The sequence below is a fragment of the Lissotriton vulgaris genome, chromosome 1_1, assembly GCF_964263255.1.
Source record: "Lissotriton vulgaris chromosome 1_1, aLisVul1.2, whole genome shotgun sequence".
NCBI lineage: Eukaryota > Metazoa > Chordata > Amphibia > Caudata > Salamandridae > Lissotriton > Lissotriton vulgaris.
The window spans coordinates 1,124,301,665-1,124,325,483 of NC_141685.1; the positions used below are offsets into that span (position 1 = coordinate 1,124,301,665).

The 23,819-nt window shown below is 47.4% G+C and overlaps 1 protein-coding gene across 3 annotated transcripts in view; it reads right to left on the reverse strand.

The window, feature by feature from the left end:
- The window catches only part of CACNB3 (calcium voltage-gated channel auxiliary subunit beta 3), a 289,239-nt gene that overhangs the window by 145,352 nt on the left and 120,068 nt on the right, over positions 1–23,819 (reverse strand). The window contains exon 1 of one of the 3 annotated variants that reach the window (XM_086963734.1): positions 15,013–15,256. The exons of the other annotated variants lie outside the window; for them this stretch is intronic. Within the exon in view, the coding sequence (XP_086819860.1) occupies positions 15,013–15,057 (45 nt within the window). The 5' untranslated portion in view covers positions 15,058–15,256. Of the gene's footprint in view, positions 1–15,012; positions 15,257–23,819 lie in introns of those variants that run through there. 3 annotated transcript variants of the gene reach the window in all.

Here is a 23,819-nt window from a genome sequence, read left to right on the forward strand (position 1 = left end):
TATCACATCTTAAGGCCCTGATTAGGAGTGCCCTGGAGGTTTAGGTGATATTTATCACAGCTTATTAAAAGTGCGATAAATAACACCAGTTACACAAGTTTATCCCTATAAATGGGGCATAACTTGAGGCATGTACTGATATTTGCTGGACTTTCTGCTGCGTTAAATTCATAGGAGAAACAACCTACAGTGGGCAAAGTTTATTTCAACCACTTCTAATTGCGATACCTGGGAAAGAGGTGTTTGCACAGGGGCTGGAATTTAAGAAACTATTCACAATTGAGGTCGAAAATGGACAAACTGCCCTCAGAGCAACTTTGGCCCTAATGTATCAGCTCATTTTCCCATAGCCTATAGACACAGAGATGGGACAACCAATTGACATAGCAGGCACTTAGACCCATTTAAGAGCGTTTCAGTATCCGAAGGCCAGAGCGTTCAACAAATGAGCCTCCTATCTTCGAGAAGCCCAAGTGGGTTCACCTGTACTCTTTCGATATAGTTTGACAATCAGTCTCATTATGCCTTTGAATGAAGTAATTGTGTACTTGACCACAACCAGGAGGCACTCAGTGCAAATTATGCATACAACCAACCTGTTGGGGTGAGGTAGGGGTGATGCTTTGTGTAGTGTTCTTTCGGTGAGGAATTGATGGCCGATTTTGTGTATTGTCCTTTGGGGAAGAGTTGACGTTCCTGAAGCAGCAGTTCTTACATCCAGCTTTGTTTTACACTTTAGAAATGAGAACCTTTCGGCTGCAGTCTAAAACTGATTGTTGATCTGGTAAAAAATCTAAATGCTTTGCATAACTGGTGTTCTCTCTCACGGAGAGCGAGGTATCCTGAATTAACCAGGCCATGCAAGCTAAAGCCCTACTGGTGGAAGACTCTGCAATGCGTGTGTGATGTAGGAACTGGGCGCCTCGGTGACAAAATTATTATCAATGAAGATGGAGAGGATCGGAAAGGCAGAAGAATGGACCACCCCAGATCACATATTTCAAACCCTCTATCAGCAAAGAAACTGTGGCGACTGGGGATAAGCAGGCTTCTCGATCTGGATTCCTCGCTCTAGCCTTCAAAGGGTGTGGTCAATTCTGCTGTTACACATTTACTTCTGGATATCATTCAAAGTTTGATGCATCATTGGGCAAGGTGCTTGTCTTGGGTCAGACTTCCCTCCTGGGCGAGAAGTTGTGGATCGCTAGTTGCTCCAGGAAGTCCAGAAGCAAGGACATGCTGCCTTTGACATCCTGAAATTTCTCCTTGTGAAGATCTCCACTGAGATCTTCTCTGCACCATCGCTTGCCTCTGGTACTACCTATCACCCCCCCTCCCCCGAGATCAGGCTTGCCTATACTCTACTTGGTTCTTGTAAGTCTTTAATGACCTTCTTATTTTTCTCTCATTTCTTCATTGTATCCAATCTGCCCCAACTGTTCTCTGGCTTTCTGGGATTCCCCATCTCTGCATGTTTTTCGTTGTTGTTTTTTTTAAGCATTTTACTTAAATGAAGCTGGGTCTGGTGGCTTAGTGGACTAATGCATCCACTGTAGTGGCCTGTGTTTGACCTCATGGTCACAGGTTCAAATCCCAGCGGGTCCACTCATCCTACTGAGGTGGATAAAAGGAGTACGATTAAGTTGGATAACAATAAACATCTGTCATTCAGCGCCAAAGTACCTTTCAGGGTCAACATGTGCTTTACGAAGACACACTACGTTTACTACTTCCCACTTTTAATTTTTTACTGGAGCTGTGCAGTATAGCCTGACATATTGACTCTTTCTTTTAATATACAGTGCCCTTTTACCTCCAAGTTGGGTGAGGCGACCTAAATCATTTTAAAAATGAAAAATATACATACAAACCACAGGTCTAGCTTTTCAAGCCAGCAATTCCTGCACAAAATGATTTTTCCATGTATATTGGTTTCAGGGGTCCCCACTGTCTGCGTGTACTGAGCACTCTGATGCAAGAGCCCCTAGTGCTTCTTTTAGCACCAATAACAATGCCAGGAGGGCCAGTCTAGAAGTCCCTCCTCTGTGCCTGGCAACTCTGTCTCCCTCTACCCACTTCCAGCAGCAGCCCGAGTGGTGGGGCCAGGTAGGGGGGAATTCAACAGGCGACCAAAAGGGAAATTAAATAAATAATTCATTTTCCCTCATTGTGGTCTGTCGATATACCCCCACTCGGCCCCACCGCTCTTACCAGCACGGGCCGCTGTTGCCTCCTTCTGTGAAGGCCCTCATCCCACGGGGTTCATGAATCCAGCCACAACTTGGAAGGACAAGGGGGTTAGTGTTAGGTAACACATCCTGCTCTGCACACTACCTGTTCTGTGGGTGAATGGGAAGCATGTACTGCTGTTGTACTGCAGCTGTTGTACCTACTTTGTTAACATGATGCTTCCCATAATTTACCTCAGTGGCTAATTTACAAGAAAATAAGTGGCTCCCATCAGGAGGAAGCTGGCACCAGCCCATTTCTCCTGTTAGAGCCGCCTTAACAAAACTAGCTACTAACCATGAAAATGGGGAGAGGATGAGGCATAATGGCCAGAGCTGCCGACTTCAGAGGTGTGGAACCAGGTTTGAGTCTCAGAGTCGACTCAACATCCTGTCATTCTGTGCAAATCACTTAACCTCCTCGTAAATCAGAGGTCTTCAAACTTTTTGATGTCAAGACCCCCTTGTAAAACCTTTTTAGGCGTAAGGACCCCCTTCCGACAAAAGTTTCTAGAAACTGGTACTCCTCATCATCAACTTTTGACAACCATAAATGCGCCTGTTAGACCTCATCACATCCCTCCATCATTCATCCACCCACACTTTCACACATCCATCCATCCACCCTTTCATCCTTCCATCCATACATCCATCCTTCATCCATCCACCCTTCCATCCATACATCCATCACTCATCCACCCTTCCTTCCATCCACCCATCATTCATCCACCCACCTTTTCACACATCCATCCATCATTCATCCATGCAACCTTTTATCCATTCATACATCCATCCACCCTTTCATCTTCCCATCCATACATCCATCCTTCATCCATCCACTCTTTCATCCTCCCATCCATCATCCATCCACCCTTTCATCCATACATCCATCCACCCGCCCTTTCATCCATCCATCCATCTACCCATCATTCATTCCCCCACCTTTTCACACATCCATCCATACATCCTTCATCCGTCCACCCTTTCATCCTTCCATCCATACATCTATCCTTCACCAATCTATCCTTCATCCATCCACCCTTTCATCCTTCCATCCATACATCCATCATTCATCTATCCACCCTTTCATCCATCCATTCACCTATCATTCATCCACCCATCTTTGTACACATCCATCCATCCATCATTCATCCATCCACCCTTTCATCCATCCATCCTTCATCCGTCCACCCTTTCATTCTTCCATTCATACATCTATCCTTCACCAATCTATCCTTCATCCATCCACCCTTTCATCCTTCATTCATTCATCCACCCACCCTTCATTCATCCATTCACTCATCATTCATCCACTCACCTTTTCACTCATCATTCATCCACCCACCTTTTCACACATCCATCCATCCATACATCCATCCACCCTTTCATCCATCCATTCACCCATCCTTTACACATCCACCCTTCCTTCCATCCACCCATCATTCATCCACCCACCTTTTCACACATCCATCCATCATTCATCCATGCAACCTTTTATCCATTCATACACCCATCCACCCTTCCATCCTCCGATCCATACATCCATCATTCATCCATCCACCCTTTCATCCATCCATTCACCCATCATTCATCCACCCATCTTTTTACACATCCATCATTCATCCATCTACCCTTTCATCCATCCATCCTTCATCCGTCCACCCTTTCATTCTTCCATCCATACATCTATCCTTCACCAATCTATCCTTCATCCATCCACCCTTTCATCCTTCCATCCATACATCCGTCATTCATCCATCCACCCTTTCATCCATCCATTCACCCTTCATTCATCCACCCATCTTTTTACACATCCATCCATCCATCATTCATCCATCCACCCTTTCATCCATCCATCCTTCATCCGTCCACCCTTTCATTCTTCCATCCATACATCTATCCTTCACCAATCTATCCTTCATCCATCCACCCTTTCATCCTTCCATCCATACATCCATCATTCATCCATCCACCCTTTCATTCATCCACCCACCTTTTCACACATCCATCCATCCATCCATCCTTCAGCCTTTCATCCATCCACATCCATCCATCCTTCAGCCTTACATCCATCCACATCCATCCATCCTTCAGCCTTACATCCATCCACCCACCTTTTCTGTGCCTCTCTCATGGGGGGGGATCAGTATCTCTCTGCGTCGTCGTCCTTCTTCTTTCCCGCTCACAGGAGGGCTTCTCTGTGCCTCCCTGCTGGGGGCGGGGGACGTGTCATGGGACCCACAGCTCCAGGTATGCAACATCCATTGAACTCAAAGAGCTAAACTACAGCCACTCCCCCAGCCCCCCCCCCCGCCCCCAGCTCCTGTATGTGAGCCAGGCTGAAACAGCTTCAGGGACACACACACAGTCACACCCATGTACTTGAAAGGTCTTTAAAAGACCTTTTACTTGTTAATGAGGCGTTGATGTTTTTCACACCTCGGTGTGAATTAGGCCTCCGCCGTGAGCACCCTCAGCCCAATGCCAGGAACTGCACTCTGCAGAATCTGCGACCCCCTTCCCAGGACTCCACGACCCCCCTGGGGGTCGGGCCCCACAGATTGAAGACCGCTGTGACGTAAATGAATGTGCCCTTAACTGGTGCTCATGAAAAGCACTCGTGTTGATGATTGTCAGTGCTGAGCACCAGTAACCACCGGCTCAAATTAAGAACCGAGTAGTTTCAACGTGCAAACAAAAGATGCAAACTAAAATACACTAACATTACTTAAATACAATACAAATTAAAATCATTGCATGAACTCTGGAGGACACAATACATTTGACAAATCAAAAAACGAATGTTAAGTAATCTTGAAAAGAATTATATCTTTCAAGCAATGTTTAATTACGTAGAATGATGGGCTATGTCTAATTGGCATTGGCATAGTGTTGGAAACCGGGTACCTTCAACTCTCAGGCGTCATTGGCAAAGTGTCATGTGATATCTTGCTCCTCACTTTCTCATTCTTAAAAAGAAGCTGTTTTTCCCAGTGTAGATGCTCGACTCTTTTTGGGAAATAGGGGTACATCTTAAAGTGGCACTTGTTTTATCAAGGTTAAGTACTATCCCCAACAACCCAACCCACTCTCCTAAAGTAAACTTTGATGTTCGACCTTGCAAACCACTGAAAGTCTATGCCCAAAAAGGCGGTGCTTGGCGATACAGTATGCTTGTTTGATACCTTGCTCCTGTGGTTCCTTTGGGCAACAGCAATGTTTGTCACAAGAATTATCCAAACTGTCCTAGAGTCACATAGGCCCCGGGGAACTGTAGTATGGTTCAGGGCCTCTTTTTGCGTGCATGTTATGTTAGCATGGCTTATTAAAAGAGTAAACGCCATTTTACCTTTTGCTGCTTTTAGCACACAACACTGCTTAGCGAAGGTCTATACATGAGAAAAGGTTTGTTTTTCGACATCTCTAGACATACATCGTGCCCCCAGTCTGTAGAGAGAGTGCTGAGCCGCCATGGTTATGATAACATGTGAGCCTGTTTATCGGTGTAACACATTCTAGGAACAACATTTTGGCAGCTGCGAGCCAAGCAAGATTCTGGCGCCTTTATCATAGCACACTTGCCATAATTTCACACACTTGGAAGATTCCAGGGATGCAGAGACTAGCCGTTCCAGATGTAATTTACACTTACTAAGCTGACAGGTAATGGGGTCCCCCAAAACAAGCTCAAGAGACCTTCTATTGCTTATAATACATAGTTCCTATGTAGGGAGGGTGTTTAAACTAGGCGCACTATCACCTGTTTGCACTATCATTGTAATAGGATTCCTCCTTTGTATTTTATGGAGTTGTAACCATGCTGACCATAATATTCTTAATCATATGTCTGCTTATGTTGACTAAAATACTATGCTTGAGATCACGTTGTTAAAATAAATATTTTAACCTTACAGTGTCTCTTTTTTACTCCTGTTGTGGACTGGTATGAGAGTATAACCAAAGAGTGTTCTCACTTCCCACCATTCCTGAGATGGGCCTAAGTTGCATGTTCTAGGTTGTCTAATCATTGGTTACTTTGCTATAGGACAAAGAGCTAATGTGACACTGATGCTAGCTGGTGGGGTTTTCTAGGTACTGAGGTGAGTTTCTGGTACACCAAAATTCACTAATGTTCTAGGTCTCTGTGCACAGTTCTGTGTATGAGCAGAAATCCTTGCAACAGAACTGACTTGACATGAGGCTTGGTTAACTTCAGGTCCACATTACAATGTAATCATATAACCCAGAGGTCTTCAAACTGTGGGCTCCGCCCCTTCTGGGGTGCGTGACAGCACATCGGGCGGAGCACAAAATCTGTGCTGTGTGCAGCTGCAGTGGTAAGAGTCAAGCTGTGAGGTCGATTGCAGGGTGATTAGTGAATAAAAAGCAAGAGGCCTGACACTTTCTTTAATTGCAGTGCATAATTGCTTTTTGTTTGACTAAGTTTTGTTCAAACAGAAGTTAGAAATGACATCTGCTTGCCACATCACTAGATCACAGAGATAAACAGACACATGAAAAAGTAAGAGAGGCCACAAGAAGACAAAAGCGGTTATTATGTCTTGGCTTAGTTATAGGCAAGAACAAAGCTTGTACATTAAATAGTATATTTACTCTCTTGTATATGGATGTACATGGATAACCATTCAAATCAATTTGAGGGAGGGAGAAGCAGCAGTTCATTCAGCTTCCAGCATTCAACGATCAATAATCACAGGGGGGAATGAACCACAAGCGTCTATGTACCAGAGTGTCATGGAGAATAGTTCCGATACCCTCAACCACACATTCACAGCTAGCGGTGTATATTATCTCCGCTTGTGTGGTTAGGTGGATCATGTCATTATCGGGTCTATCACTTGAGTGTCCTGTTCTCCAAGTGACTCGCCAACCTCCACCTGGAGGGAGACTGTCTGGATGTGGACAGTGGCATATCACTTAAAATTATGGAAATTTTTGTATGAAGGAGCTGGATAAGGATAAGATATAAAACGAGTCAGTGTTTTTGGGATGGGTAACTGGTCCACAATCTCTTATGACTAGGTCAACATGTTTTGGCCAGTCTATGGCCCTCCAGGTCTACTGGCCCTCATCAGGACCCTTTAGTTTGAAGGCCTAGATTCTAAGGTTCTTCAGTCGTAAATGTGGGTGAGTTTTTCCATTCACCAGTCTTCGTCATGGAGCACACTTTGCTCAAGACTATTTTATAGGCACTGCCTGTGGTCCATACCTTTTTGGGGAGTTCTAGTTAACCTCTGGGGTGGGAGAGCGCAAGATACGGCATACTCTGGTCTCATGTAGACTTGCCGTTCTACGCTGTATTACAGTGTTGCTCTCTCATCCTAAAAAAGACCAAATGGATAATCAACCTAATTGCCAAAATGTACGTCTAAGAGCGAGTAGAGAAAGGGGTCACAAAAATATTCGCCCAAGTTAAGACCTGCCTGGACCCCATAATCAGTCATACTATAGCTGTGTCATGCCCACAATAATCAGGATACCACTTGAGTAGGGACTTCAAACTATGGAACACTGTTCAGTGGCATTTAGGAAAAACTAGACTGCAAACTACCACGTTGGTGGGAACTTCCTGGTTCAGGAATTCAGGAATCCACTTTCGGGTCAGAGTGGTAGAGTACATACTTAACTACTCTGCATGTCTCCTTCCCAGGCAAGTAATTGTAGATATATTCTATTTCTGCTGCCGATTTCAGTCCTGCAAAGTACCAGACATCAGGGGTTAGTGCAACTAATTTTAGTGAATCTCACCCAGTTCCCGCACTACAATGCATTTGTCACCCATATTTAGCTCCTCTGACCAATGCTTGAAGCACTTTGCTTTCAGTGAGACTTGAGCAGGGCCAGACTGGCCGAGGTTGGCACCGGGCATTTCCCTAGTAGGCCGCCGAAACCGACCCTAGCAAACAGCTCATCCGCACCCCCCCTAGGGGGGAGGCCAAGCAGTTTGCCAGGGCTGGTTTCGGTTCCCAGTCCGGGCCTAGACTCGAGTGCAGCCAGCACTCATTTGTTTAACCCTTTCGATGCTGATGACGAGCTCAGCTCGTCATCACCCACGGGTGTCGTATGCTGATGACGAGCTGAGCTCGTCATGTAACGCGGTATTTTGAAAAATGCCGCACACGGCAAAAATTACCGCAGCACCGAAGGGGTTAATCTTATTGCAGTGTGAGCCCGGCCCAGAAAAGGGGTGACAGGAGTTGCCATAGAAACCGCCTCTGGGAACACTTTGTTACAATGTATGCATATTGTTTCTGCCGTGCTCATCCAGAAACAATAATCAAAGTGTCTCTGCAGAAACACAGACTTTAGAATCAGAATCGGATTTTCCTGAAATTAGAACATAGACTAATTTGTTGCAGCCAAAAACTCTGAACCCATTAGGGTGTTTCAGTATCCCTTGCATACTTTAATCATTGTGTGCCCCCTCAAATAGAAGACAGATCTGATCAGATGGACACCACCTCGGTCATAGCTTTGCTCTTGCAACCCTGAAGCGACTGAAGCTTTTGCAGGAGTTCATTTCCATCCACTGCCACCGACCGTGCTGCTCAAGTCCAGCTTGTCGCGGGGCAGACCTTTCCAGAGATAGTTGAATCGGAATGGTGGGAGGAAAATTGGTTGTGCTGCTTCTTCTGGCCTCACTTTTCCTCATGGGCGGCGTTGCTGTTGGTCCAGCCTTCACTGGTTATGTTTCTGTAACAATGCCGGCCAGTAAGTTAAGTTGAGCTCACATTCTCCTAACTGATGGGAGAAGATGCGGTGTTACATCTAGAGTTTCTGACTTTGGTAGTTGAAGCAGCCAGAGCTAAGAGGACCTGTGAGAGAGCTGAAGGCCTTGTAGCGCAAAGAGCGCTGCCTACTTAACGACAAACATTGTATGCCGTAAGCTCAAATGCATGCAGTCTATCAAATCTTGGAAAACACCCATGCAGCGTCTTTGCAAGTTCAAAACTACCCCAATTTCCAAATATACTTTTGTAGCTATCTGATTTGCTAATGAGGCACTTTTATTTTGGTGACTGGACTTATTTTCTCTCCCAGTCCGATTTTGATTGACTTAATCTTGGGTTTTACCTGATCTTGCATTTTCTAAGAGTCCATCCTTTTTCCAAATGTTGTGTTTCTGTAGTTTTTTTGGTGACTTTCACTCTTGTACAGAGCATTCGGTGAACATAGTTGCTCTAGGAATCTGGGCAAATTCATTCTATGGGTTGATGTGTATGATTGATTCACTCTGGAGTTCAGGCTGAAGTCAGTGAAGGTTTCTCACAGTGCCTGTCGCCGGGACATAAAGCTGTTTCGAATACACAGTTATCCACTTCGTAGCCTCTCTGCCAAGTGCGTACACTGATCGTCACACATGTGACAATTGTAATTACCATTACTGCTCATTGATCCTATACGGGTAACAAGCATTAGCAAAGCCAACAGGTTTGGATAGTTTTAGACACATGTTCATTTTTGTAAGACGTGTGTGGATTCGGCAACAGAACGTTCACAGTCACTCAAATACAGTTTTTTGCTTTGATTGGCTCACAAGAAAGCGTCTCTCAAAAATGCCACACATTTGACTTTAGAATGTCGCGCAATGCACCCTGAAACCACGGAAATGTCACATGCAAGCTATCCAAAAACTTGGCAGCTATGCGATTTGCTTTACCCACTTGACCGCGTGTGTCCCCATTTTGTTTTGTTTTCTGCCTTCTCTAGTCCGTTACCGCATCAGCTCTTGCCTTAGTAGCCTGCTTCTTGACCTTGTTCTGTGCTTCTTGTTGGTCTTACCATCTGTCCGCTGTTCTTTCCTGCTCCTCACTGCCTGGGATTAGCAGAGGTCTAGACTCATACAGTGTCCACCACCCTGGATCAGGGTGCGTCACTTGGCCCTGTTGCGGGTAACACCTCACCACACAAATCATGACTATGTATTTCCTCTCTTTTTACCACTAGACATTTACCATATTTATCTAGATCCAGTTCACATAGTGCCTGAGAACTAGTCAGCACACCAGTCCGCAAGCAGACATACATCCATTTCATGAATTCCTGAAGATCCCTCACCACAGCAAGTGATCCTGAGTTTCCTCTTCCTCTTCCCTGTTTTCCCTTCTTTCTCTTGAGATATTCGAGCTCTCCATACCCAGGACAGACTGAGGGATGACTGGGATTCTCAGAGGGTCCAGGTCCTCGGCTGAAACTTGACACCAATGATGATTTTCGTTATATCATACAATGCACATTGTTTTGGGACTATATATTACTTCCCAGCTCAATGACAGACAAGTTACTGTGACCTAATATTTAAAGTTTCCTTTTATTGTGAAAGGATTCAAACCTATACCAAGCAGTTCATAGGCAGGACCACTGGAACTATGCAGCAGGGGAGCACCATATAATGTGGCAGAGATTACTAAATTATGCAGCAAGAAAAGGCAAATTATGTGGCATAATGCTGCATGTTTTGGGCGCTATTACATCATTATCTTGGCATTTTCACACATGGTAATACTGTCAGGGTAAAGATTTCACCTCATTAGTACCTGTTTAATAACCAAAAAAGCAAAAGAAAGATGATCTTTTATGCTTTGTAAAGGGCCTTTGACTACCCACGTCGCCGTGTTATTAGTAACTTTTGATCAGTTTGAGCTAGAAACATGTTTTTGTTAAAATCTGCAGATTATGCAGAAGATGATAGATTGTGTGGCAAATGCGGCAAATCCATTTAAAAAAATCAGCGGCCATGGAATCCCATAATTCCAGTGGCCCTGTTCATAGGCAGATCATTCAGTAGATGCGTAACCCACTAACTAAATTCTAGGATCAGTACATGTGCCCTGCAAGTTACACAGGGCCCTCTGCACAACCACATGACACCACTACACGGTATTTCTAAGATTGGAATTTGGAGCTTACAGGTTTGCACATAGTGCTGTGCAAAAGACACAGCAACATTAGCATGTAGCTTTGACACCCGAATTATCACACGTTACTTGCTACTCTCAGCGCCAAGACGGCTCTGCATTTGTGCGCTCCATAAGACTTTACTTACATTAGTACTAAAGCTGCAAGACTGGGGTAGCAAGGTGGACGTACACATACAAAAAATATAAATTTGCACCTTGGAAAGGGGGGCACCGGCTACTGTCTTAGGCAAATGACCAGAACAGACTAATTACAGTGGGGACGAAAGCCAGAGACCCCCCTACAGGAGCTGTGTGAAGTTAGGAAGCTGTGAACTGGGCCCTCCTTCAGAAGACAACTGCCTTATCCAGCCCCTCCTGCCTGGCTGAAAGCTAAAGATAGCCTGGATCTGGGAGTCGTGCCCTGCTCCTCAAGGGAGAAGAAGCATCCAGTGTACCCTTGTGAGTAACGCGCAGCGACTTTCACTGACTGTCGAAGCAGCATGGGGAAGAGTGGGATGGAACTGTTACTTTGAAACTCTACCTTTGCAGTGACTTCTCCAATTTTTGTTCTTTCACTTTTATGTCAATCAAAAACTTCTTTAATTTTCCTAAATTGGTTTGGGATCCTTACTAAGTGATTTTTATTCAAGTGTTGTGTTGGTACAGCTGATCCCAAACATGCATTCTCTGAAGTAGCCCATGCTACTAAAGACTAGACAGGGTTGTCTTGGAGAAACAATGTTATCTGAATGGGAGCTAGTTTTGTGAGGCGGCGGAAGAATTTACCCCACTGGGAAATCTGGCTTTATGCACCTTTCATTCTTTGGTTTGTGCTTGCATTGACCGGCTAAATCTCCACAGCTGCAAGCATGATCTCTGTGCACAGGACCACAGAAGGACCCCTGCTCTACTCCTGTGCCGCGAACCAACTGCAGACCCCTGCACCTTCAACTAGCCCTGCATCTGCCAAGCATTTCTATATAAACCCCAATCACTCCACAGGGCAGCACCCATAGACAACCCTCAAGTCCTACCTCTGTACCAGGAACCACAGACAGATCCGCAGTCGCGCCTCTCACAGCTTCCCTTCAGTGTCTGGCTCCCCTTGGGCCCGCCACTGTTTTAGGTATGCGTGGATGATGCACCTATCAATTTAAAGGTTGGCGGCATGTGCCCTGCTCTATGACTTTCATGGGGTGCATTCAGGGATGTGCTTCTGCTAAGTAATGAGGGCAAAACTATGCTGGCCCCGGGCACTGAGAATGAACTACCGCCTTCTGGCCAGCTCTTCTGGGACCTCAGCCTTACCTGGTCCCAATTGTAACATATCTAGGGTTCGGATTTGACACTAAATTGAGTGTGATGCCGTGGGCAAATGCTGCATCACAATCCTGGTAGTCCAGGAGGGAGGGAAGGCTTTCCCTCCACAGGCAGCTCTACTCTGGAATAAGAATCCACGTGATCTCCACAGACACTCTGTTTACTTGGCGTGTAGGAAAGCCTTAAAAGGGGGCTGCACCCACACTAATACCGGTCTTAATTGTTCTCGCTTCAAAGTTTCTATAGTGCCAAGAAGCCTCACGGTATACGTTACGTTTATAAATCCCCTGAATGCACCTGGACAGGCCCCTATCCTTTAGTTTAATTTCAAATGTAAATCCTTAGCCTTGTATCTGCATTCAGTACCCCCATGCAGGCTCCCAGCCCTACCTCTGGAGAGTGCCAAGAGGACCTCAGCGCTGCAGTTACACCTACTACTGACACAGACTACGTAGCCTTCCCACTACAAACAAAACCCAAAGAACTGAACCCCTAGACATCAACTTGTGCACCCAGCACCCCATTTCTCTCCACTCAGCACCCACAGACTGACCGCCAGTTCAGCCTCGATACCAACAGCGCCCAGACACCCATGCCCTGCTAGCACCTAGAGAAGCCAAAGCTGTGGAGCTGGAAACCCAACATCCACAGATGGGACTCTCCGCACGGTCTTTCCACCTCTCACCCTCACACACACACACACTTAGCAGTGCCTCTGCCAGCACCTACAGACCGAGCGCTTCCTTGCACCCTTCCTTACAGAGCCTCCTCCAAGACCACCCACATGAACGCTGCCCTTGCCTCTGAACCCGACACTCACAGACTCCATTCAGCCTGGACTCTGTGCCCAGCACTCGCAGTGATGCTGGAACCAGTCCTCGGTGCCTCGAGTTCTGCTGTACAGAGTATCTGGCTTTGCGGTTTGGGCTGGACTGTACCTACTGGATATGGTCCAGGACTGACCTGCATACGACTGGGGCCAAACTGAGGCGGCATGCTCGGCACAAAAAATAAATGCATCGAAGGACTGGGATGCGGCCCCAGCGAGTGCCAGCGGCTGAGATTGATTCGAGCATTCAATCCTTCACTTTTTTCTTTCCTTCAGCACATGAACAGGCAACATGTGATACCTCCACCCCTTGCCCTAACACAGACCCAGCGGCCCTGACTCTCCACCCAGGACCTAGAGACCCCCTGAGCCCCGCCTGTCTACCCAGGCCTAAAGAAATGCCCAATTCCCTTTTCTGTACTCGAAGACAGCCCACCTCGTCCTATGATACCAGCACACACACCGTCCATGCCTATGTGCACCCGTGGGCACATACAGGGGCGGCTCTAGGCTCATGGCGGCCCTGGGCAGGGAGCGTAGGTAGGGGGCCCCCCCCGGAGGAACGCAGGCCAGTGGAAGGGGGGGGGGGTCAGGGTGTTTGGAAGTGGAACAGAGGCGGGGGCCGCCAAATCCCTGCCAGGGGCCGCCACGCAAATATGTATCCATCCTCAGAGGATTATTATATTAAGGATATATAGTGGCGTGGTGGCCCCTGGGGTTTGGCGGCCCTGTGCCGGTGCACAGCTTGCACATGCCTAAGGCAGCCCCTGGCACATACCATCCATGTCTCTTGGATGCACCCCAGCTCCAGTACACAAACCTTCATCCCTGCCTTTGTGCCGGGCACCCTATAACCCTCAGACCAGTCTAGGCGCGGAGCACTCAAAGACAGACCGACTTTACCCCCACCTCTCGAACCCAGACCACCAACCCCCACAGAAACCCTGAGCCTTGCACTTCCTTAGCCCCCTTGGGCAGCCCCCTTCACCTGTGCACCCATCGCCTGCTGACTCGCAACATCCAGCCTCCTCCCAGAGACAGTCCTCTCTACCAGCAGCCCCAACACTGCCTCTTCTTCGCACCCAAACTCCCCCGCCACCACAACCCCACACACCGTCATATAACTACACGGAGCACTCCCAGCCCTGCCTCTTCGCCATGGACCCACAGACACCCTGACCAATGAAGGGACACGCCCGGCTCTGCCCGCTCAGCCAGCGCCCCAAGACAGACCCTCGGCTCTTTCCGCAGCCACAGGCACCCCCACCTGCCTCTTCCCAGCATCCCAAAACACCCAAAGACAGCCCCTCAACCCTGCCTCTCCATCCAGCACCTACAAACACCCCAGCCCAGCCTCTCCGCCCAGCTCACAGGGGCCGACCCCCGACATGCTTTCTATCCAGCACACACAGACACGCCCAAAGCCGCCTGTGCGCCTAGAAGCTGATCCACTACCCTGCCCCTCCACCCAAGAACAGATCCCCTGCCTCTCCACCCAGATATTGAGTATCTCAGCCCTGCCTCTCCACCCAGAGAGAGTCCCTTCGCCGCTTCTCCGCCCAGCGCCCAGGGAGAACCCCCTTTCTCTCCGCATTCAGCCCCCACAGCCACCCCCAGTTCGTCCAGGATCCCTCACCCCTGCTTCTCGTAAAGATGCTCCGCCCCCCGCACCAAGCCCCAGATCCTCTCCGCGCCCAGACCCCGCAGCACTCACCACCTCCGAGTCCTCGCGGCCATGGAGGTACAGGTCCTCGTACATAGGGAGCGCATGGAAGGGGCCGCGCCCGGCTGGCAGTCCTGGAGGCCGGGGCGGGGGGCGCGCATCGGATCTCCGCGCCCACTCCCTGGCGGCTCGGAGCAGCGCGCAGCCTCCTCTCTGCGCCGCGCAGCCAGGCCGCCGACAATAGCGCCCACCCACCAACCCTCCGCCCTCAGAGGCGGGCGGGCACGCAGCGCTGCCAGTGACAGAGGCGGGCGCAGCTGGGAGGCCCGGCGCACACCTGCAGACAGACACCACAATAACAATAGCCCGGGAGGAGGGGAGGCCGGGCCCGCTGCCAGCCGGGAGCCGAGGGGTTAAGGGATGATGCAGGAATTGGAAACTCCCATCCCTGCGAGGCGGCCGCACGTGCAGAACCAGCTCTGCTGCTTCCGAGGCAGGGTCCGAGAGTCGGGGCCTGCTGCTGGGGGCTTCCTACAGGGTACACGGACAGTGCACGGCGGGCATTGCCTACCAGGGGTCCCCTGAGAGATGCAGGTGCGCTCTGGCGGGAGGGGGCGCAGCGGGTACAGTGGATGGGGAGAGAGGCAGCATCTCTCAGAAGACCTGCTCTGGGGGGCACTTGCCTTTGCCTGGAGGTGGGTGAGGGGCATGACAGGAGGAGGTCTGTTTCAGGGACCCTCTTACCTCCTTGGGGTGGAGGGGAGTGGGCTTGTCAGAGGTACTCTCTGAGGCACACCTGCTGGGAGGAACGGGCAGCATCGATCCGAGGTACTCTCTGAGGGACACTGACGGCTGCTCAGTGAGTCATTTGTCAGAGAGTGAGGGCTGCTGGTGCCCCAAGCTCTGCTCAGAAGCCGTCGGCGCGCCAAATAGCAAGGCTGGTGGTCTTTAATCCTCTTTAGCCTTTCATTACCCCACTACCAGACTCTCCTGCCACGCTCTGCCCTTGCAGGTTTGCTTTTAGTCTGAGGTGTTGCTGACTACGGTGCGGCTCCTCCATGTGGGTGGAGGAACGTTGCCCCACTGCTTTCTCGCAGTGCGAGAAGAAGAAACATGAAATGGTTTGATAAAACCCATTTTATGTTTCTGCGTCTCGCACTGCGAGAACGCAGAAGGGTTTGGTTGTGGGTGGACGGTCCGGCTCTAGGGGTGGCTTGCCCACTACTTAGGGCACTGACTGTTTGGTCGGCCCGTGCACTCTGCCCTTTCTCCATGTAGGCTTCATGCCTCCCAATAGACGCCTGACTGGTCAGCGTCCCGACCAATCACACTGCTGCCATTGAAACGTTGTAATTGGCTTAGGGGAGGAAGGCTGTCTACTTCCTGTTCAGGAGAGGAGCAGAGACGAAATTATCTTTTTATTTATTTGTATTGTAATTTTGCATTAACCCCCCCCCCCCCCACGCGACCTCCTCCCCTGCGTGACCCCCGCCCCCCGTCACCTGCGACTTCCGACTTTATCTTCCTCCGTCTTTCCGATCTGCACGTTTTCCCCTCTCTTGCACTTGGTAAATATATGGTACAGCAAAATATGTGCCTGTCCCCAAAAATATGTGTTGGAGCACCCCACGGCAATCACAGCTCAAATTAAGCACTGCACCTGCTGGAGAAGGAGGGCCATCGATCAGACATACTCTCTGAGCGACACTGACACCTGTTGGGAGCAGCTATCAGATTTACTCTATTAGGGATACTGACACCACCTGGGGGAGCGGGAAACATTTATTAGAAGTACTCTCCAAGAACCAGTGACACCAAGTGCTTTAAATGGTCCGGAACTGCCAGGTACGTAGTACCGGCACTTTTTTTTATTTTGAGAAGAAGAGTACCAGCACTTCTCAAGAGTGACCTAATACTTTTGATTGGAGAGTACCGGCACTTCTCAGAAACAAGCAGGTACTCTGTTACAGAGTACTTGCACTTCTATTTTTCCATTTCAAGCACTGGTGACACCTGCTGGGAAGAGGGGGCAACATCTATCTCTAAGAGACACTGGAACCTCGTAGTAGGAAGGACAGCACCTATCAGAAGTACTCTCTGAGGGACTTTACTCAGCTGAGAGGAAGGGACAGTAACTATCAGAGGTACTTTCTGAGGGACACTGACAGCAGGTAGGTGAGCATTTATCACAAGTACTCTCTGAAGGACACGGACACCCCCTGGGAGGAGGGACAGCATCTATCAGAGGTACTCTTCTGAGCGACACTGACACCTGCTAAGGTATCCACATCCCTGTCTCCAGGACATTGGTCCCTGCTGAGCTGTGGAATTAGAAGCTGTCAAGAAATCTGTCTCACAGCTAGAGCCATCTCTCCTATTGACCCCTCTTCTTCAGCTGCTCTTTATTATTATTATTATTATTATTATTAATTGTGTTTTGTTAAGCGCAAACAACCCGGAGGCCTCGTAGCGCTGTATCTTTGAGGTGCGTATCTTAAGCACTATATACGTTTTTACATACACAGGGAGAGAGATCCATAATGTGGGTAGGTTGCTGAAATGGTGAGCCTACCTACTTGTGCTACTTAGTGAAATGTACAAAGATCCCTGGTAACAGCGAGGGATGGAGGTAACTGAGGTGTTGCTTACAGTGATGGGCTGCGTCAGGGCTGTCCCCTTCTATTGAACTTGTGTACGCGTGTGACACGGAGTGCAAATTTACTAAAGTGTGTTTGTTCCCTCCCAAGATAGGCTCAAGATATGTAACTGCACTCTACCTTGCATTTGAAACCCTACAGGTAAAACTTATCAACGTTCTCCAAATGGGGCCCCTGCTTCTCATAAAAAATGAATCTTATCATTACTATGCATAAGGCTCATATCATGGCGTTTGGCAAAACCTGGAGTCAGGGTAAATCAGAGCTGGGCTGGAAGTTCAAAATCAGCCCTGTCAAAAATGTTCAAAACAACCCGTACTGCAGGAGACCAACACTAGAATAGGGTCCTGGGGAGGTTACGGTTGGGATACCACAGCCCACCCTCCTCCCTAAGCAACCCTTTAACCTGCAGCTCACTGAGAAAAGACCAGAGTTTCAGAATGGCCAGTCCGGTTCTTGGATGGATGGCTTCTTTGGACCCAGTCAGCCTGATCCTATCAAAATCCTATAGATTTGTGGATATAGATTTTGGTAGTAAGCTGATTTTGTCCATTGATGAAAGATACTTCCAAGTGCTCTAGTGAAGTTTAATAGAGCTTATGAGGACTACTCGTGTTCCCCATCAATGAGGGCCTACTGCGGCAATATAATACCAATACTGACGTATGGGGCACTGTTGTGGCTACTTACCCTGCAATATTCAAGTGAGGATCTGTAGGGATCCATAGGAGGCTGTTCTTTAGGGTACAGATCTCAACCTCCGCGGAATCACTATGTCTGGAGCCCAGCCTTACTTCGAGTTTGGCCAGAGAGAATTATTGGTGCTAAACCGGTACTTCACCTTATCATCTGCACCCCTGAGTTATTGTCATTCACTGACTTAGGAGGTGATAAATAAGCATACTATAATATGACTCTGCAGACTATAGCTGTTATGTTACGTTAATAATTTTGTAAAGCACAACTGTTACCTATATAGGTGTCCTTGCACTGAGTAATGCCAGAAAAGAAAAGTGAACTGAAACAGAGGTAATCTACTGAGTACATAACCAGGTTTTCAAGGTCTTTATAAAGGCTAACAGATACTGTGTTGCACGCAAGAATGACGGAGGGGTGTTCCATAATCAGGCTGCCCTCACTGTGAAGCTCCTAATGATGTTAACTTTTATGGGTGTATTTACTGGGTGTAGAAAACTGGGCATTTGTTGCAGTTACCCTTCACCCCACACATTTGCCCCCCTTTTAGCAACTGGGTGCTGATTTTCGACTCTGACAGTGCACTGAGGTCTGGTAACCAGACCTCCCTGCCAGTGCTCCTTCCCTAAAACAAGGCGTTGTCTAATTGTGCTACAGTTGGGAAAGGACTTTAACACCTTTGCAAGTCCCTAGTTAAAGGTACCCCAGGTACCTAGGGCATGGCAACTAAAGAGGGTCTCTTAGGACTGCAGCATATCTTAGGCCACCATAAGGGACCCACATACAAATTCCACACAGACTGCATTTACAGGCTGCGTGACATGGGGCAAACCACAAGTGAAAACATGAAATGACTAACTCCAGTTTGTCCTGCCAAATTCACTGCATTTAATATATGTAGGTCACCCCTACAGCTGGCATTTGAGCTCCAAGGCAGGGTGCATTATAATTTATGTGAGGTCATATCTGCATGGCCAGATGTGCCTCTGTGATATCTAGTTCTATGACTATATATTACGTGAGCAGGGAAGCCATCTTAAGGTACGTACTGGGCACTGGCCAAAACGAGTTCCCAAGCTACATAATGGCTTCACTGAAACATATGATGTTTGGTATGAAACATCTTGCATTAATAAATCCACTCTGATTCCAGTGATGGATTAATTAATAGATGCATTCAGAGGGCACCTTAGAGGTGCCCCCTGAAAACCTACCAACTACTAGTGTGCTGAAGGACTGGTCTTAGCCAGCCTGCCGCCACAGATGAGTTTCTGACCCCAGGGGTGAGGGCGTGCTCTCAGAAGGCAAGAAAGAAAACCTGCCTGGGCAGAGGGTGTTTATACCCAGTCCCACAGGATGGCCTGTAAATTAGCATTCCAAGGTCGGGGGATTCAAAGAGCCCATTGCCTTTGGTTTGCAAACTTGGCTTTTCTCACAGGAGAGGATGGCGACTCCTCTACCCTGAGCCATCTCATGCCAGGACAGGCGGGTAAATTAGCTGTGTAGGTGGTGTGTTGCACTGCCAGGCTGGGCACACCTCTAGGGTGAACAAGTCTGATGTGAACACGACTTTAGAAATTCCTCCATATTGTGTGTGGTGAAATTTGGAATTCTGGCACAGGGTGATGTCCATTCCCTAAAGGAAGTGGTCATCTGGGGGGTGTAGTGACCCCAGGGGTATGTAACCCATTGGCTACTAGCCCTCACTTCCCTTAATGCCAGTACATTGAGTATTTGGAGGACCCCTGATACTAGGACTTCAGATTTTGACGGACACTAAAGAAGTTAACTGAGAAGACTGCTGACCCGAAAACTGGGGAGCATGACTGGCTTGGTGACTCTCATGGAGCTCCTGACTTGACCTGCCATTGTGCAGACTCAAACAAACCTGGAGGACTGCTAGTGTTTTGCCAAACACCAAAGAAACCCCCTTGGAGTAGAGGAGCTATGCCCTTGCAGCCGCAGGCACCAAAGAAGCAAGACCCAGTACACCGACCTGCCGCCTAGGGGGACTACTGATGCAGCGGCCACCCAGGAAGAGGTAGCACAGGTCAGATCCATCCTCTATGTGGGGACGCCAGGACTGATCGGAGAAGCACAACATCAACACCTGCGATAGTGAACCCCTTGCAGCAACCAAGGCTTGTTGTGCCAAGTCTGAACACAGCCGAGTAAGACCGACCTGCATGTCAAGGGACTTCAGGGACAACAAGACCCACATTGAAAGTGGCCAGCTGTCTTGTTTGAACCTCTGCAGCAGAAACAAAGACCAAGAGTTAGTCTGCGGCTGCCCAACGCCTCAAAGGACTTATGGACCGACGCTCCAAAGCCTGAGTCCAAGGGAGTTGATGGTACCAACCGGGTCCCCAGACCCACAAGAGCTAAGCCCATCCTTGGGTTTGTCCAGACTGGATTTCCAGTCACCTCATGCAGCCTCTTTCTGCAGACCTCCATCCAACCGTGAGAAACTCTAACACTGGATCCGATGCCAAAAGAGATCACTGCACCCGAGCCCCACAGACTGAGGAGAAGGAGAGCAAGGGTGTCCCTGTGTGGCCGAGGATCTTAAGGTTTGAGCCACCCTGTAGGTTCCCCCGGACTGACCCCCCAATAGCAGCTAGCAGCCTCTTTGTAACCAGACAGTTCCCCATTTGAAGTGAATGGGACACTCTGCACCCGGATGCCCCAGAACCCCCAGATCCCCCCCAATGGTGACCTATTGGTGTGGTGGTGGATCTTGCCCCATATTCACCTTAAGTCCTGAAAAACCGTGCCATAAGTCACTGCTAAGTGCCAGACTGTAATACATGTTTTTCCTCTATAGGATAACATTACCGATCCAGCAATTGTAGTGTCCATCTTTGAAAACTCAAAATATTCATAACTCGTAAAGAACTTACCCGATTCTGATGACATTGGTACCTAATATTATATAAAAGTATGTGTTATTTTTATAAATTGATGTTGGATTTCTTTATTGAGTGTGTGTGTCACTTACAACCTTTAGTTGTGTAATAAATGCTTAGCACTACCCTTTGATATGCCTAACTTCACGCCCTCACTACCACAAAAGAGAGCATTTGGGGTGTCATTTGTGTCTTTGTGGTTTCTTTGGGGTTTGCATGGGCTCTCTGCACAGTGTACCTCATTGTGGTGCACCATATAGTGAGCAAGCTTCCTACGCTGGGTATTCCATCACTTTAAATGTTTACAAGAGTTTTATGAGATCTTCTATTAGTTTGCGCAAAAATTGACAGTTTGATTTACTTCCAGGAAAATCTTTTGTACAGAAGACTAGGGGCCAGATGTAGGTATCCAAATACCGGTCGGTAACGGCCGAAAATACCGATTTTCGGCCGTTACCGATCGGTATTTGGATACTGAGATGTAGGGGCGTATTAAAATGCAGATTCAGTAATTTTGCCGAATCGGTAATTTACCGAATCAGTAAATTTACTGATTCGGTAAAATTACCGAATCGATAAAATTACTGAATCTGCATTTTCATATGTTGGTGGCACTGTAAACAGTGCCACAGGGCTTTAAGGATTCGCTATTTACCACCAGCTATTAGTTGGTGGTAAATAATGAATACCTGTGTATGTGCAAATCTGTGCATGTACACCTGTGCCATGTGGCACACATACATGCCCTTGGGGCATGTATGTGTGCCACATGGCACACAAGCCCTAATCAGGGGTGCAACAGGGTGTCAAAGTGACACCCTGCCACCCTTGAATTTTTTGGTATTTACCGAATCAGTAATTACCGATTCGGTAATTGACATTCATTCCTATGGGCCTACAGGCCCATAGGAATCAATGGCAAATACCGATTCGGTAATTACCGATTCGGTAAATACCAAATCCTACCGATTCGGTATTTTTTACCGAATTTTTACCTACATTGGATTTACCGATTCATAAATACTGAATCGGTAAAATTCGGTATTTATGAATCGGTAAATCCAAATTACCTAGATCTAGCCCTAGGATACTTATGACCCTGGTGGTTCGTCATATTAAAGCCTCATGAAAACACCAGATGCTAGAATTTTTTTAATACTTTTTTATCAGGTTTGGGCACACCTGCACTTAATGGGGTCTGATGTTTGAGCTTATGTTCTGAAAGAATGAATTGTATTATATAATGTAAAATTGCTTCATTTTTGTGAAGATATTTAGCTGTAACAAATAAAAATTTGATTAGTCTAAGAATTATTTCAAATTAATTGGTTATTTTCTTTGTATGATTCTTTTGAAAGGTTTTACACTAGGTTATGAGATTTTATAAATCTGCAGACCCAACTACAAAGATTTTTCTTTGAGTTGACTTACTGTTGCTTTATTTCTAAGTTTCCAGGAGTAAGTCACAACTAGTCATCGAAAAAAGCTTTGTGAATTGGGCTCTATGAGTTTATATGTTTTTTATTACCTGTATGCGCGTACTCAGCTACAACTAAATACTCAGACAACACACATCGACTCTTGTCCGGCAAACATTTTGAATTGTCCAACCTCAATTTATTGGAAGAATTTCTGCACAGAGAACACATGGAAAAGAGGAGAACTTTGTAATATTGCATAACAATGCTTACAACTCACAAGAGTGTACCTTATCAGAGAGTGGCTTCCTACTCTAATCCACCCCTGTGTGTGTCTGCCACATCACAGAAGAGAAGGAACCTACAGTGAACCTCTGTAGGGGAGCACCACACCAGAGAGGAAACGTTCACTTCAAATCCCTTTTGAAGGGATGCATCACAGCACAGATTAAACACGTGGATTAAGCCCTTTCTGTGGGGTTTACTATAGCACAGAGGAAACACCCTCTTTAAACCTCCTCTCTAAAAGTACATTACATCAGAGGGAAATCACCCACCTAAAACCACTTCTGTAGTGGTGCACCAAATCCCAGAGGAAACCCATGCTTTAAATCCCTTGTTAGAGGTGTGCCATATCACAGGAAACACCCACTTAAAACCCCATGTTAAGGATGCACCATATCATAGATGAACTGGCTTTAAATCCCTTCTGTAGGTAGGAGTACTCCACATCACATGGGACACTCTTCAAACTTGTTTTAGCAGGGGCGCCTCACATCAGAGAGGAAACGTCCATTTTAAACTCCTTCAGTAGGGGTGCCTCAGATTGCAGAGGAAGTGAAGTAAGCCCACACGAACAGTATTCAAAGCCCAACATTCTGTATCCATAGAAATGATCATGACAAAGTATTGTTCTCATATATAATAGACAGAAAAGATGAAAACTAGATTACTACAGGAAGCACCTACTTTAAGCCCATTCTGTAAAGTAGACCACATCACAGAGCAACATGCTTTAAGCCCCTTCTGTAGAGATACACCAATATCACAGGGTAACCTGCTTTAAACCTCGACAGTAGGGTCGCCACATCACAGGGAAGCCTCTTCTGCAGAAGTATGCCACATCAGAGAGTAAACCTGCTTACTTTAAACCCTTTCTATAGTAATGTACCCCATCATAG